At 39.7% G+C, this 17159-nt stretch overlaps 1 protein-coding gene and 1 long non-coding RNA gene across 13 annotated transcripts in view; one reads left to right on the forward strand and one right to left on the reverse strand.

The window, feature by feature from the left end:
* LOC105492607 (transmembrane and coiled-coil domains 5A) overlaps positions 1-11963 on the reverse strand; it is an 87384-nt gene extending 75421 nt beyond the window's left edge. For 4 of the 9 annotated variants that reach the window (XM_071067124.1, XM_071067122.1, XM_071067123.1 and 1 more), the window contains exons 1-8: positions 10082-10233; positions 9551-9674; positions 9125-9175; positions 8291-8362; positions 5464-5520; positions 4941-5000; positions 4414-4478; positions 3252-3309 (exon numbers count right to left, since the gene is read on the reverse strand). In XM_071067124.1, the coding sequence (XP_070923225.1) occupies positions 3252-3309; positions 4414-4478; positions 4941-5000; positions 5464-5520; positions 8291-8362; positions 9125-9175; positions 9551-9674; positions 10082-10221 (627 nt within the window). In that variant the 5' untranslated portion in view covers positions 10222-10233. Of the gene's footprint in view, positions 1-3251; positions 3310-4413; positions 4479-4940; positions 5001-5463; positions 5521-8290; positions 8363-9124; positions 9176-9550; positions 9675-10081; positions 10271-10351; positions 10521-11198; positions 11291-11859 lie in introns of those variants that run through there. The other 5 variants (XM_024796118.2, XM_011759839.3, XM_024796113.2 and 2 more) reach the window with 5 other exon arrangements.
* A 976-nt stretch (positions 11964-12939) lies between these two features.
* The window catches only part of LOC105492624 (uncharacterized), a 243911-nt gene continuing 239691 nt past the window's right edge, over positions 12940-17159 (forward strand). For all 4 annotated transcript variants that reach the window (XR_011606165.1, XR_011606164.1, XR_011606166.1 and 1 more), the window contains exons 1-2: positions 12940-13095; positions 13508-13576. This is a non-coding gene — a long non-coding RNA (uncharacterized lncRNA). The remainder of the gene's footprint in view (positions 13096-13507; positions 13577-17159) is intronic.

The raw sequence follows: 17159 nt of genomic DNA on the forward strand, positions 1-17159 counted from the left end.
GGCTACAAACTCAGTGTGCAGAAGTCACAGCGTTCCTATACACCAACAACAGTCAAGCAGAGAGCCAAATGATGAAAGAACTCCCATTCACAATTGCTACAAAAAATAAAATACCTAGGAATATAGCTAACAAGGGAAATGAAAGACTCCTTCAAGGAGAACTACAGACTACTCTGAAAGAAATCAGAGAGGACTCAAACAAATGGAAAAACATTCCATGTTCCTGGATAGAAAGAATCAATAATTTCTAGATTCAATGCTATTCACATTAACCTACCATTGACATTTTTCACAGAATTAGAAAAAAATGATTTTAAAATTCAGATGGAACCAAAAAAGAGCCCCAATAACCAAGACAATCCTCAGCAAAAAGAACAAAGCTAGAGGCATCACACTACCTGACTTCAAACTATACTACAAGGCTACAGTAACCAAAACAGCATGGTACTAGTACAAAAACAGACACATAGACCAATGAAATAAAATAGAAAACTCAGAAATAAGACTGCTTGCCTACAACCATCTGATTGTCAACAAATCTGACAAAAACAAACAATGGGGAAAGGACTCCCTATTCAATAAATGGTGCTGGGAAAACTGGCTAGCCCATATGCAGAAAATTGAAACTGGACTGCTTCCTTACATAATATATAAAAATTAACTCAAGATGGATTATAGACTTAAATGTAAAACCCAAAACTGTTAAAACCCTAGAAGAAAATCTAGGCAATACTGTGGACATAGGCATGGGCAAAGATTTCATGATGAAAATGCCAAAAGCAATTGCAACAAAAGCAAAAATTGACAAGCGGGATCTAGTTAAACTAAAGAGCTTCTGCACAGGAAAATAAACTATCATCAGAGTGAGCAGACAACCTACAGAATAGGAGACAATTTTTGAAAACTATGTTAGACAAAGGTCTAACACCCAGAGTCTAAAAGGAACTTAAACAAATTTACAAGAAAAAAACAACCTCATTAAAAAGTGGGCAAAGAACATGAACAGACACTTCTCAAAAGAAGACATACATATAGCCAACAAACATACGAAAAAAAGTTCGACATTACTGATCATTAGAGAAATGCAAATCAAAGCAACAATGAAATACCATCTCATGCCAGTCAGAATTGCTATTATTTAAAAGTCAAACAACAACTGATACTGGTGAGGTCGCAGAGAAAAAGGCATGCTTTTACACTGTTGGTGGGAGTATAAATTTGTTCAACCATTGTGGAAGAAGTGTGGCAATTCCTCAGAAACCTAGAGGCAGAAATACCATTTGACACAGCAATGTCAATACTGGGTATATACCCAAAGGAATATAAATCATTCTGTCATAGAGACACATGCACACAAATATCATTGCAGCACTGTTCACAATAGCAAAGACATGGAATCAACCTAAGTGCCATCAATGATAGACTGAATAAAGAATATGTGATACATATACATATTGCAGGGACATGGGTGGTATTGGAAGCCATTTTCCTCAGCCAACTAACCCAAGAACAGAAACCCAAACACTGCATGTTCTCACTTATAAGTGGGAGACGAATGATGAGAACACATGGACACATGCAGGGGAACAACATACACTGAAGCTTGTCAGTGGGGGTGAGGTAGTGGGAGGGAGAGCATCAGGAAGAATAGCTAATAGCTGCTGGACTTAATACCTAGGTGATTGGATGATCTTTGCAGCAAACCACCATGGAACACGTTTACCTGTGTAACAAACCTGCACATCCTGCACATGTACCCCTGAACTTTAAAAGTTGAAGAAAAAAAAAATCTAAAGATGAGGCTATGTCCTGTATTTCTGTGGCATTCTTGTTTCAAAATATTTTCTGTTATTTCATTGTCCTTTAACCTTCCTTGTGAGATAAAAAGAGGAATTACGATCACATTTTAAAGCAAGTCAGGCATGGTGGTGGGTGCCTGTAGTCCTAGCTACTTGGGAGGCGAAGATGGGAGGAACCCTTGAGCCCAGGAGTTCAAGACCAGCCTGAACAACATAGTGAGAATTCCTCTTTCTACTAAGAAAAATTAGAGCTGTGGAAATGAGGCTCACAGAATTGGAATTACAAAGAAACTTTCAGGATTACAAATTTTGTTCTGTAGTTTGAGTAAGATTACATGTCGTGCCAAACAGTCAGTTCTCAGGCAGCCTGTCTCCAAAGTACTCAGACAACATTAGGTCATTGAACCATCATGGGACCCGGATGAGCTTGATGTAGACAACTTTATTTTTTTCCTCTCACACATAGTTAGAAGGAATATTTTGATGAGCTGTGGGGAGAGATGGTAGGACACATTGGAGATGTCAAAAACTTGGTTCTACAGAACTAGGTCGAGTTAATTTCAAGGATTTTGTTTACTAAGCAGAATATGCAAGCTTCAGGGCCAGAATGACTTGTTCGGTACTCTAAGAACCACGGACATGGCCTAACATATATCCAAACATTTGGATGACCCAAGCACAATGGCCAATATTTGATATTTGCTTTTAAGGAAGTGATTAGTTCTCTTTTCTGAGAATTTATCTTGACTATATGTAATTTCTGATGATTGTTAACCTGGACTCTAAAGTCAATATAAATTACAAAATTAAAACCCAACCCAAGTTTAACCTTTTATCCTTGCTGCCACAAGATATCAAGCAGGCCAAGAGGATTGGTTCTCTGCATGAAATTGTTCTGTTTCCTTCAGACCTTTACATGTGTGCTGGTGGGTTCATAATGTTAAATAGGAACAGACACTGAAACTGTCATAAAGAAGCAATAAGAAGCAATAGCTTTCTATGTTTTAACTCTCAGGCCAACTCTGACTAGATGATGATAGATGGTGGGTGCTCTGTGTTGAGAGAGATTAGGGACCATGTCGAGATCATCAGGAAAGAGTAATGTGATTGCAGGAGATGGAAGAGGTGGTGTATGTGCCCTATACTGGCCTCTTTCTATAGAGCACACCCTCAATTAAGGTTGCTTCTTGCCTTCATTCTGAGTTCTCTTAGGTCTTTGGCTAGTTTTTTAAGAGCCTGTTATTTGTATGGCTGAATGAGAAGAAAGTAGATTGTTCCTTAGAGTCTAGTTTGTTTGTTTAGGGTTGGAATGCTCTGTAATTATAGCTGGTACTTCTCTTGGAAAATGCACATGGCAAGACTGGGTATACATTTGGTGCCTTAGAGTTTGCTGGAGATGTCTTTGAAAGGCAATGACACTGTGAGGAGCTGAAGAGAGAGTGGAGTGTTTACCTCATTATTTTGCCTGGTATGCTCTTTTTCCACAGAGTTCATGCTCACAAGTTTTGATCTATGAAGATAAGAGCCAGGACAGAAATTGAACAAAGTGCACTAAAATATTCATACTACACCATTGTTATTTTAAAAAAGCTTTATATTCTACATCTGTACTGTCCAATATTATAACTACTGGCTTCCTATAGCTATTTAAATTAATTAAAGTTAAAATTCATTTCCTCAGTTGAGTACATCTTTTATGTACTCAATTGCCATATGTAGTTAGTTTTACCTACTAACTAGCACAGAAAATTCTGCTGGGCAACCTGTTCTAGAATCTTGGCTTAACAGTCAAGCCATAAACCAATGTTCAGCAGGGATCTTGAGTGACTTGAAAGTGTCCTTTAGAAACAAGGACCTACAAGTCCTAGGACCCTGGCCCCTAGGCCACAGTTTGTATTTGGCCTATATAGAAGCTATATGCAGTTTTGATCTCTTGTTCTTGATCTAAGGATTTAAAAATATTTCATAAATAGAAATATTGCTTGACTGCGTTAAGATTTAACTTACAAAGGGGGTCAAGAAATGGAGATGAGGTTTTTGGTAATTTCTCACCATTTAGACTCTTGACAAACTCAGTGTATTATGAGAAGTGCTTTCCTTTTATAATGTCTAATTTTAAATGTTTGTAGTTCAATACAGTGTACAGTTCTGATTTATATAATGTAGTAGCTGTGGTATGAGTCTAGAGATTAGTTTCATGCCTACCCAATATGGTTGGGTGTCCATATATTTGGGGGAAGTGAGGATGGTATTAATTAAAAGGCCTTTCTGTGATATATAAGGAATAGCCTACTTATCAAGGTGACTGACCACCAACTCTTTTTAAAGTACATGTTTATACTCTTAATGTCAACCCAAATAATAATGTGATAATATGATAAAATTATGAAGGGAGATGTGTTTCTGAGGTCTTTTTAGAAGGATGGGAGAATGACTGGAAGTTTTAAGTTGGTGTGATCTACTGGGATCAACCAGATCACTAACAGAGGGCAAAGATATGTGGTGTCGGAACTCATTCAATTCCACATAGAAACTGGTCTGAGAACTGTTTGCTCTGACTCAGGCTGAGATGGAGTTTCTACCAAAACTGGGATGTTCCTTTGCCAAAGCTCACACTTCTCTCTCAAGGAACCGAGCCTCTAGTTCTTCTTCTATTTTCTTCAATGTTTCCTGGTACTTCTTCAAAGAGAAACAAAGGAAGCCCCAGTTACTACTTAGGAGGTTTTTAATTTTTCTAAGCATAATGAGCACTTGTTATTTTACATGATACCATGAATGCTTGGTATTTCCACTGCCACTTTCTCTGCTTTCATAAACCTCACCCCACCACTACTCTTGATCTCTCACTACTCCTTACCACTGGATAGGTTTCTGGGCATCATTGACATTATAAATAGCAGAAGTGTGAATTATTAACTTAACAGCATAGAGAGTGGGAGAGCAGGGCAGGAATGCCCAGGGAGACAAAGACAAATAGAGTGATATTGGTAGCGAGGTGGGGTGCTGATGACCTTAAAGTCTCCCAGTAGCGCCACCTTGAAGTGTTGAAATTGCCCTGGACAGTATTCTTTGAAAATCCTGGTTCTATTTCATCCTGTACCTTAATAAACCCTTTGCTAGCCCTTTACCAAGAAGCTCTACCTTTATGTAGAGGGCTTGATCTTCACAGAGCTGGGTCACAAAAGCATACTCCTTCATTACCTGGGAAATCAAAATTTGGTTGTAAATATATTTCAGTAAATTGCTGTAAGAACACAAGCATACTTGCTTCCTCCAGTGTCCCAGCTCCTAAATGTGGTTTTCTAATTATTCTAAATATGTTTTCTTTTTTGCTGTACAGGTAAATGGATTTCCTTTGTTTAGGGTAAATAAGCTAAATGGGAGTTATTGGTCAAAGGTGGAATTTGGGAGCAGCTGGGAGAGGAATAGATAGATACTAATATTTGCAAGATATAAACTGTTGAGTGTATTCTGTAAAAAAAACACTGAAGAGAAGGTCACCTCAGGGATTGTGTTTATCTTCCTTTTTTTACCCCTCCCTAGCCCCATCATGGTCTTGGATCTGGAACCTTTATGTAAATCAATCATTTGAGAAATAGATTGTCTGACCAAAGATCACATTTCCCTTTTCGGGGAGAAGTCACACTGAAGTTCCTGCTGTTACCTTGAGCAGCTCCTTCTCTTGGCGTGCATAGGAAGCTTCCAGCTGTTGTAACTTAACCTAAAGAAAACAAAAGAGACTGCTAACTTGGCAAGGTGAAAGCTGTGCAGGAATGGAATGCTGTCACCAAGGTGGTCTCACGAGCCATGAGGAGCCTCAGGGCCACGACTTCACACGTCTCCTGATGGAGGAGTTAAACTACCCAGCACCCTTTGCAGCTGCTTGTTAAACTTGCTCTTTTATACTCCTTATCTTTTAGTCTTCATCTGATGCTACCTGCATCCCTAAACTTCAGTTCTGAGCTTCCTACTCTTACTTAGCCATTTCTCTGAAAAACAATACCAGTTTTGAAAAACTTCACTCTTCCTTTTCCTTTAATATAGTCGATCAGGCTCTAAGGCATTTGTTCACTTCTTTCTCCCTCCCTGTATGCCTTGCTCGCCCTTTTATTTCCTTCAATACTTGGAAAAAGACCATTCTACATCAGCTGCTATGCTGGAGTGAAGCATGTGTGTGTCGGGGGGCAGGGAGTAGTACTTAGGATACAGTAGTAGACAGGATGGACTAGCTCTCCACCCTTGCAGAGCTGGCCTTCTAGTAGGAAGACAACAAATACGTCTACATGATAATGGTATGTGCTATGAAGGAAACAAAAACAATGTTTAAAGATAGTGATGGTAGCGGTGGTGTGAGAGGAGGTGGTAGGTGGTTGGCAAAGGCCTCTCTGATGTGATGATACCTGAGCTAAAGCCTAAATGATAAATGCTAGCTAAATGGAGATCTGGAATAAAGATGTTCTCTGTGAAGGGTATGGCAAGGGCCAAGACTATGAGGTTATCACAGATTTGGCTTGTATGAGGGAGTTGTGTGACCAGAGCGTAAGGGAAATTGGTAGGTAGGAAGCAAGGTGGGATAAGGTAGACAGGGGCTAGATTGTGTAGGGCCTTGTGGCTTCTAAAAGGATTCGGTTCTTTGTTCTAATTGCAGTGAGAAGGCAGGAGAGGCTTGAAGTCTAAAGACACAATCTGATTAATGTTTTTAGAGAATAGCCTTTTCTGTGTCTGAAGAAAAGGATTGTTTGGGTGTGAGAGTAGAAGCAGGGAGACTGGTTGAGAGGTGACTCCTTTTGTCCAGGTAAGGGGTTATGGTGGCTTGCAAAAGGATAGTAGTAACAGAAGTGGTAGAGAGGAATGGATACATTTGGGAGATAATTTGGCAGAAGAGCAGACATGCCCATTCTTCCTTCCCTTTTTGGCTCTGCTGTTCCCACTTTCACCTAGGTGCTATTATTTCACACCCAGATTCTTCTGAGAGTTGCTTCACTCTTCAGTTAGTTACATCCAGGACCAGTTATCCAAATGTGCTAAGGGATATATAGTTTCAAGCCAATAGTGTGAGTCACAAAGGGTTGAATTAGACACTCCATTAAAGCTGCTGCACTGATGACTAGCATGCCAGAGGAACAGAAGCAAAAGAGATTCTGTACATTTCACAGAATTAGAGCTATCACCTGATAATTCAATAAAATACGTGGGCAAAGAGTGGTTCAAAGGATTAAACAATACTCTAGAACTCTTTAGGGCTAGCCAGCAAAATAATGGCCATTATTCTGACTAACACTAGACTCTATTCTCTATTACCTGACATAGTGAGCACAGCCAGACTTAAAGTGTCACCACTCAATTCTGACTGGGCTTATTTTCTGGGAAAAATAAGTGATTTTGTAAGAAAATCAGTGTCCTGACCACTGGAATCATATGGCAAGTGCAGTCAGGGGTGTTTATAGCTCTTCCTAATTTGGGCTCCAATTTCTTCCAGATTTCTCTTTCCAGATAATTTACCTGAATGAGCACAGCCAAGCAAGCTTATTTGGTGGCTTTGGACTTCCTATTTTTGTGGTCATCAAAACTAAATTGGCCAGAAGATAGGGGAGTGATTCTCCATACTTTCATTTTCTATTTCTATTTTCTATGTATCCAAATCTTCAGAGGCTTCATACACACAACCAAGTGTAGGCTTTAGAGGGTAAAGAGAAGTTAGATAAGGCAAGGACAAAGATTTAATTCTAGAGAAGGTGTCAAAAAAATTTTATCTGTTCTTCTCTGAAGAAAAATAAAGTCTCCGCAATGCAACATGTCTATGTTAGCAAAATGGCACTTGTACCCCCTGAATATATACAAAAAATTTCTCTCTCTCTCTCATCAAATAGGTTGTGGTTGGTCTCAGGTTCTTAGCTGTGGAACACAATTAGAGACATGCCAAGCAGAGTATGATGTGCTTAGCAGGTAGTGGTCACATTAAATACTTGAGTGACTAATTGAATCCTTTTCTAGATTGGAATCCATGACAGGGTACATAAATTGCCGAGCACTCAGTAGACTTACAAATCCTAGTTCTTCCTCTCTGAATTCATACATGCACCTCAGCAAGACTTTTAAATAATTACGTAAAACTTAAAGGAGAGAATATTTTATATACACAATTTCATTTAATCTTGAAACTGAGGCTAAGGGGGAATAATTAAATTACCCAACTTCATACACCAAATTATGTGCTGTGGCTTTAAACTGGGGACTTTAACTGCCCCCACATGTTACATATGCATTTGTGCCCTCCTCTTCCTAACAGAAGAGAGAACAATAAATAAGACTTAAGAGTGACATTCCTTACTAAGGGCAGAGAAGAATTCAGCACTCAGTGGCTCAAGCTTAAGCTTGATATGGGGGAAAACTACCAAGAATTTGTCACAACGTTGACAATGATTTCCAACTTAACAGCTTATTTCCTGGTTACATAGCCCGACCACATTTAGGATTGCTTTTTCATTTACCTTTGTCTCTTCTAGGGCTCCATCTGGACTGCTTTGTTCACACTTGGTTATCTTTTGTGATTTCCTTGTAAGCTATAGTTTCAAATAAAAAAATGTACTAAATTAAAAGGTGTAGAAGGCAAAGACTTTCTCTGGTGTGTGGAGATTAGTAACTATGGCCTTGATAAAACTTTCCAGGACATAGTCCTTTGGTAGATATTTGGTGACCTATGGAAAACATCTTTGTTCTACCTCCATCTTCTTCTCACTAGTCTTGGCCACTGATGCTAGAGTCCACTCAAGGCAGGAGTACTTTCCTTAACCCGTAATTCATACTGGGTTACTCAGGGATACAGCCCTCTACAGTAGAGGGCTACTCTCTACTCATGGTCAGAGAGTAGGGTAGTCATTGGAAGCCCACTGTATTCTGAGGAGGTATTGAGGTATTGGAAATGGCTAGGTAAGAAAAAGGAAATCCTTGGGGATTAAGTTAATTATTGTTGTTGTTGTTTGAAAGTTCTCTTTCAAAAGTAAAATTAACCTCTCACCACAAAGGTTCCAGTCAATGACTTCAACAGAGTATCTGCTGGAACCCATTTTCTGGCGATAGAATGAAGAACCCATGAGATTACTAAATATTCCATCCATTCCTTTCCCCTCATGCTTACAGAGAAAATCCATAACATTTAGGTCATGAACCTTGGCCTCAGGAGAGTGGATTAGAGAGTAGTATGCACTCCCCATACAGGCCTCTCTGACTTACGGGTTCCTCTATGATCACTTCCCCCCAACCTTGCCTCTTTGATGAGTGGGGCTGTTGTGGGGGCACTGGAGAACACAAGAACCCCACCTCACCTTTTGTTGAAGTTCTGTTATACTGTGAACCAATGTCTTATTCTTCCTTTCCTGTGAGAGAGAAATAACAGTGTAAGTCTGCCTCTGTACTCCACCTGTTCTCATTCAGTTGATTGCTGTCCATTTCACCCCAGCTATATTTTCCTTCAGTAACTTGACCTTATTTGCATAATGTCATGTGTATATTGAAATCAAACAACAGGTAAAATACAGGGATATAGATGCCCATCTGTAGGGCTTCCCAATTATTAAACATTGCCCAAGAAGCCAAACACATCCCCTTCCATGCATGGACAAATTCTGACATGACTTTTGAGGTGGCTACTCTTCATGTATAAAAAGGAGAGATAAACTTATCTGATAATTGATGAAGGATGGAATGAGGAATGCAACCTATTAAACGGCTCTTCCTAACTTCTTGCTTACAAGTCTGGCTGTTTCTTCCTCCAGCTCCTGCAAGGCTCTTTCCCTTTCCATCGTGGTGCGGTTCTCCTTCTCCCACTCTTCATCTTCCACCAGGTCCCCCGTCTGAATGATCTCACTTTCCAGCCTGGACAACACAAGCATATGCCATGAAGACCCATGCTTGGCAGTCTCAGAACTGATAAAACACAGATGTCTGATATACGGGAACTTTAAGGACAATGTACATGAATCTCAAGCTGAAAACTCTTCCTTACTGAATCCACAGGATCATGATCACTTCAGTATTATAAAAAGGAAGACCTGCCTGATTCCTAAGCCAAATACCCCAATGTTCTCTCAACTCCATCTTGTAGGAATCTATTTGAAACTTGCTGTGCTTCAGTGTTCAAGAGAAATGTCAAAGAATGAAGAAGTAACTTCCTGACACACAAGATAGAGGTCTCTAGAACAAGCAGGAAAATTCAGTTTTGGTTTTGATCCTCCACCCCTTCTTTGGATTGGGACCTTCCCTCATGAAACCTTAATACTCACCTCTGAATCTTATCTTCTCTCTCTTGGATTTTGAGAAGAAGTTTCTGATTTGCTTCATCCATTCTCTGCATATCCCTTTCAAGGTCCGTGTTCAAACTGATAATGTTTCTTTTTGACTGAGCCAATCTAAAGATTTCCATTTTCTCCGACCTCTAGACTCAGCCCCCAAAATGAACAAGGGCCAGTTATCTGAAGATCAATAATCATTGGGCCAAAAAGGATATTTAGAAGACATCTAGTTTATTAACCTTGCTCTCTCTGGGGGCATACCATTTTCATTCTTGAAAAATTACATTTCTTGATCATGCTCTACAACTGTTTCGATAATTCTCAGCTCAGTCAGCAAGGGTCTTTCCCAGGCTTTCTCCTCCAAAGTGCTCAATCTAATAGTGCACCTCCACTCTGGTTTCATGAGAAGCTTTGCTTCCTTAGATAGCCCCTAGCATTGAAGAGAAATGTTTCTCTTGGAAATCTTTTCTTAGATAAACTATTCACAAAACCCGCTCATACAATACACATCTATTGAATACTTTTATCTCAGCACCTGGCACATCACTTCTGATTGGGGCTGGCATTCTGCATAGCCACAAGGGGTTTCCACCAGCATAATAGGGCTTCATTCTTTCCCTTCCTCCTCCCAGCTCAACACCTCTCCCTCACTTATCTGCTACAAAGTTTGAAATTTTTACCATGAGAGTCATTCCATTAAGCACACACACACATAGGCTCTAGGCATAGCTTTCAAAAATGCAAACATCTTTTTTGAAGTAAATTCAAATGAAATAATGGTAACTCTAGAGTATTTTAGAAAGGGTACATGGGAGGCTCTTGATATATTTTTCTTTTTCTTCTAGTGTAAATTAATTCATTGGTTTGTGTTTGAATTGATTAACCACAACTAGTGTAGTGAGGCACCAGGGCTTTTGTTTTAGATAGGAATGAAGGATAATATTGGAAAGTTAAGTCCTATCTTGGAAGGGCTTGCTTGGATGGGGGATTTATAGTAATTACTTCAGGAGGGTATGGCATGCTTGGGGTTGGGTGTGGAGGTGGGTGCATAACAGGAGTAGAAGGTGAGAAGAAGGCTGGAAGATGAGGGAAGGGGTCAATAGCAAACCTGCTTTACACCTTGGTCTCTGGATGTGGCTTTGCATAATCATGACTACTTAATCCAGTTGATCTTTCTTGTGTCCTTCCATTGTAGATTCCCTAAAATGCCAACAGAGATGTATCTAATGAATTGGAAAAATGGCTGCATTTGTCAAGAACAGAGTAACTGGGGAAGATTCCCAAAATGTAGAAACCAAATTAAGTTAACTTGTTTTCTCCCTCGAATCCCCACATTTTAACCATGACAAAACTCAGCCCTTTGATTCTTCTGCCCATGATCTGATTATACCCTAGTAAAGATACAGTCAGGATACAGAGATAATGCTGGAATATACATCCTATTAGTAGACATAGTCAGAGATGGTTTATCAACATAAAACCCTGTGGAAGTTTATACAAGACAATATAAAGAAATAGAGGTAATCAATACTTAAGTCTCTTTTTGCTCTAGGCCAGTTGCTTTCCATAAAGCACCATAGGCATGGATGTAGGTTTACAACTGCCCTGAAAAATAATCTTTGCTCTCTATCTTGGTGTATGCCAGAAATTCCAGATATTAAGATCTTTAGTATTAAAGCGGGCTCAGAAAACCAAGTACATGTAAATCATTTGGCTCTCTCTTCCACTTAGTTTCTTTTTTTCCCCTTTATTTCTTCTATAAACTCTACCTCTCCCTTTTGGTGTATCTTGTCTCCCTGATCCTTCCCTAGTCAATTAGCTTCTGAGGAGTCTAATCTTTCTCCACTGGAACTATCCAGTAGAATCTCAGAACATTCTGAGAGGTCATGACTCTTCTTTTGACATAGGATGGGTGGGGCAACATGTCATAGTGGGGTGGGTGGCAATGGTTTCTCATCATTTGTGTAGAGTCTAGAGCCTAGATAAGTGTATGGATTTCATGGCCAAGTCTGCCCTAAGTAGCAGTAGGTTCAACAGATTTGATTTCTGGGTAGTTTGAGGAGCAGCCTCTATCTTTTATTTCTCTGGCAGATAAAGCTCTCTTCCTGCCCCAGTGTGACTAAAATGGAAAGTCTAGGTCCTTTGGCCAGCAGTCTAATTTCAACATATAGCCAACTAACTACTCATTCATTCAACAAACAGTGAAACACTGAATGAGCACAATGTGTGTCTTCTAGGCTCTGTTCTAAGCACTGGAGAGAAAGAGTGGACAAAGCAGCCAAAAGCCATTGACCTCATGAAGTTTATATTCTAAGATGTGTGTGTGTGTGTATGTGTGTGTGTGTATGTGCGTGCATGTGTGTAGGGGGGACTGGTAACACAATAAAATAAATAAAATTAGTTTTACTTGATACGATAAAAGAGGAGACTGCTGAAACCATACCCCAAAGAGTTAAAGAAACCAGTGACTAACAGAAATTCTTGAGCTTGCAGAATAGCAGATAAGAAAATGAACAACTTGCAGAAATGCTGAAACTCCCTCTATTTGAGAGGTTTTAAAACAAAAAACCTAGCTGAAATTGGTTGGAACCAATAAGGCCAACTGGAGTCTGTGCAGAACAAGCTTACTAATGTCACAGCTTGAGTTTCCACTGCGTGTTTCATACTAATTTCCTCTAAATTTGCACATGGGACCCATAAGGAGGCATGAAGAGATAATTGTGCATGCCCGAGGACTTTTCAGACCTCCCCTTTTCTTCTGCCAGTCATTTGCTAATTTCAGAATCCACTTCCTAAACCTTTTCTAGTAAAAGTACTGCCTGAAAGCCAGCGCAGGTAGACAGATTTTAGTTGGATTCCTGTCTCCTTGTTGGTAGACCTACAGTAAAAACCTTTTTTTTTAACCTCAAAAACCTCACGTCATAGTACTGGCTTCCAGCACATTGGGCAGTGAGGCTGTTTTGCTTGGGAACACTGCCGTGAGAAAACAGAAACAGGTGAAGGAGGTAAGAGCGAATGCAGTGTGTATATGCGTTTTGTGTATGGTGGGGAGGTTGTTGCAAGTACAACTAGGGTGGTGCAGAAAAAGCGGCTGAGCATTCTCAGACCCGGAAGTGGTCTGTATACGTGGTAAGAGGCTGGGTGGACAAGAGAAGCCCTCCAGTTGTGCTGAGGTGGACACAGAGTCCAGCAGATCTAGGAGCAGGCAGGGGAGGCATGAAAACCCAAACCCTTTCCTGTGATGCTTCCTGGGTACGTAGCTTTTCCTTGTACCTGCCACCATCTTAGGAAAGAGCAGCACACTGGAGAGGGAGAATCTCCTTAAAAGACTGAGAAATTACCTGAAAGAGATTTTTAAATTGGAAAATTTTATGATATCTCAAACTGACTTGAGTGAGTCTTTCCTGCCAACTTTAGGAACAGGAGCTGGAGGGGAAGGTATGATCAGTTGCAGAATCTAAAGCATATATTTCTACGTGCCTGAAGGTATGTTCCTTTGATAAGATTCTGTACCGTTTGTGACTTTTTGTGTATGCGAGTCACGGAAGCTTGTGAAGTTTTGGATCTCTACTTAGGAAGGACCACATTGAGTTGATTTGTGAGCCAGAGTGACTTCTGAACATACTGTCGTTTCCAATAAACTATTTGTAAAATTAATGGCCTCTGATGACCCCCATTACCATCTCCCTTCTTCCTGAAAGAAGGCATTTCATTGCTTTATGAAGCTGTACACAGAAGAGTAATTAAGTAACAATTCAGGCCAATGGCCTCTCCCAGGAATTAATGGTAGGGAGAGTTCATTAACCCCAGCTGGTTATAGCTTCTGCAGGAAATGCCCTGGACCAAGGTTATCGAAGCTGTTAATGGATTGGACAGGGACTTTAACTGGGATAAAAATAAAGCTCTATCTCCTTCCTGGGGAGCCTTTCTCCTTGAGGGGCTACTGAAGGCAAGCTGGTATGAGCAGCAGAACCCCAAGCTTGAGGCCTTGTGTGGGATGAGGACAACAGATTGCTATCATTGGGAATTGTTAAATCAAGGTAAAAACAGGGCCTTGGGGGCAAATTAAGGTGTTTGATATAAGCCTTCCTGCTATTCGGGAGATGGTTTGATTAACACAGAGTGCAGCTTTAGAGCAGCTGTTTTTGTCTTGTTAACTTTTCAGTGCCATGCCTTGCGCCATTCTGCTGGGAGACCCCATCCCTATAAAAGCATTCAAAGATTTTATTTGTATAAGCATTATAATTTTCAGTATAAGCAAAATATAAAACAACTTATATTTTGACCCTTTATAAATCAGTATTCAAAATAAAAAATATGAGAAAAGTAAGGACAAGAAGGAATAACTCTCTCACTGGGATTAAAAGTCAATATTAAAAGATCTCCCACATGTATGACTATACCCGGAACATTTTCTGACTCATTCTTCTGGAAGGCTGGAAAAGTGCAACAGGAAAAGGGAATTTTCTTGATTATCACATGGTGATGCTACCATGGAGCAGTGATTTATGTATGCTTCATCTTAGTAACAGTTTTTTTGTTTGTTTTTAATGAGGTCATTTCATCAGAGGTAACCAATGCTTGGTAGCTGCTTTCATCATCCTTTGCTTTATTTTAAGTTTGCTTCCCTAACTTTTATCTTTAAAATTTGCAGTTAGTTAGTGATAATTAAATGGAGGATTCCTAAAAAAGAATAACTGGAATAACTTACATGCAAAGTCTTATAAACAATTTCCACTGACTTCCAATGTAACTGCATACTCTTTTCTCAAGGCTTCCAGCTCTGTGTTTTTCTGCCATATATGGAAAACACAAACATTTAATTTTTTAATTAGTCTTATTTGATAATTGTAGAGAATCTTCCATACATTGAGACTTTGGAGCATCTTTGGTTCAACCAAAGTAATATTGTGCTGAGATAGTCATGCTATAAATGACATCATTAACTTAGCTTTGGCTACATACCTATCATTCTTTCTTTGTTTAACAAATATTTTTATTGAGCATCTATTATGTACCGACCTAGATCATGGGATAACCCATGGATGACTACTCAGTTTCGTAAGGGAGACAGACATGTACCTAGTATGGCCCTCCCTACAATGTAATACATGTCACACTGAAGAAAGGTAGAAAGTAGGTAGAAAGCGCTTTGGAATACAGAGAAGAAACATCTAGCTTTAAGTGATTTGGGGAAGCTTCCATGGGAAGGTAACTTTGGGTTAAGTTAATCCTGAAGGAAGGGAATAACTTTACCAGATAATGTAAAAGGGCTTGGTAAGAGGAGGAAAACAATAGTTTCAAAGGCACAGTATGCTCAGTGTACAACAAAGAAGTCACTGTAGTTTCTGTCTAGAGCAGTGCATACCAATGTGTGTTACATGAACGACTGGTGGTGTAACATGACACAGAGAGCAACTTCTTAATTTTAAAAAGTTAATTTCAAGAGTAATAGTCAACTATTTAGTAAAATTGAAAGTGGCACATTAAAACTTGGCTAAAAGACACTGCTTAGCATGAGGATAATTTTAAGTAAAAACATTACTTGGTTTATAGAAAACTATTAAATTGATAGCAATTCTGGGGGAACGTGAATGTAGTAAACACTGTGAAGGCAGTGTGTGAGTGACTGAAGTCTGGGAAACAGAGCTCTAAGAGTGTATGTGGCATGGCATGGTGGGGAAGAAACAGCTATGTTGGCTGAGGAGCACCATGTGCGTGTGCTGCAGACTTTGGGTTTCCCCTTGAAACCTCCTGAGGAGGCATTTGAGACTTCTAAGCAAAGAGTGGTAAAATCATTGTCTTTGAGAAAGATCACTCAGAGGCAGTGAAGGATGGATATAAGGAAGGAGTCCCCTCCTTATCCCCGTGCTTGTCTATGCTACGCACTCAGATTAGATGTCTGAGGGGAGATGTATTACATATATTTCCATTTATAACGGAGGCTCAAGTTTTTTTCTTTCCTCCAACCAAAAAGAGTACATTTGGAAATTTATTTTTGTTTGTTATCTTTTCTTTTTTTCTTTGTTTTTAATTGACACTTAATAATTCTATATGTGTATACAAGTTTTTACCGTGGATTTTTTTTCTATTGAAAATAATATATTGGAAGTTTTCCCCTTTTATATTATTTATACTCTGGTTAGTTTTTAAAGGCAATGCTGAGTGTTTTTCTACATGCACAAGGTCTGTCAAACTGGCTGTGAGAGTTTTTATCTCTGACTCCCTAACTTTGACCTGATTAGATAATCATTGGCTGAACAAGAGCTCATCCATAGATGGTTTGGTCTCCTATTGTTCCTTAAATTTATTTATTTTTTCCACTGGGACTAATTCTTCCTCCAAATGGAAACTTGGAAATCCCATGACATTTTCTGGTTGCTTCCAGTCACACAGCAATGTTCCAGTTCGATAATCAAGACATCTGATATCATGCAGTCATCAAAACCCTGAACTTGGTATGGAGTTGAGTATTCAACCCTCTGGCAGCTGAGGTCTACTGTAGGCAGAAAAGCTGTAACTGAGGAAAGGGGCTTTGTTTACTTATCTCTTTCCACATGGAGCATGTCTGCTCTTCCCTCCCACCAAGCTGGCTATGATGGTGAACATACACCTACTACATAGGAGAGGGAAGGGGACTTAAAAAGTTCTTACTTGCTCTTACAGATGTTTTGGAGGTTGCCCGACCAGTATCTTGGTGTAACTGGGATCTGTAGCCCTGACCTGGACAGTAGCATGTCTAATCTAGCTCTTCACTTGCTTCTCTACTAACTGCAAGACTTTTGTCATTTTTGTCAGCATCCCTTTGCTGGTCTCTTGTCCTTTTAGGTGACCATGATTGGCCACATAATTTTCAAGACCCAGTGCAAAACAAAATTGCAGGGCCCCTTGCTCAGAAATGATTAAGAATTTCAAGCCAGGGAAAACAGAACATTAAATTAAGCAGATTCCTTTTGAATGCAGGTCCCTGTGTAGCTGCACAAGTCCCATGTCCATGAAATTGGCCCCGCAGGTGGGTTTCATAAATAAGACCTTGACAGTCCTTTGCAGGAAAGGCACACTCACATAT

This window comes from Macaca nemestrina, chromosome 7 (assembly GCF_043159975.1).
Source record: "Macaca nemestrina isolate mMacNem1 chromosome 7, mMacNem.hap1, whole genome shotgun sequence".
Classification (NCBI taxonomy): Eukaryota; Metazoa; Chordata; class Mammalia; order Primates; family Cercopithecidae; genus Macaca; species Macaca nemestrina.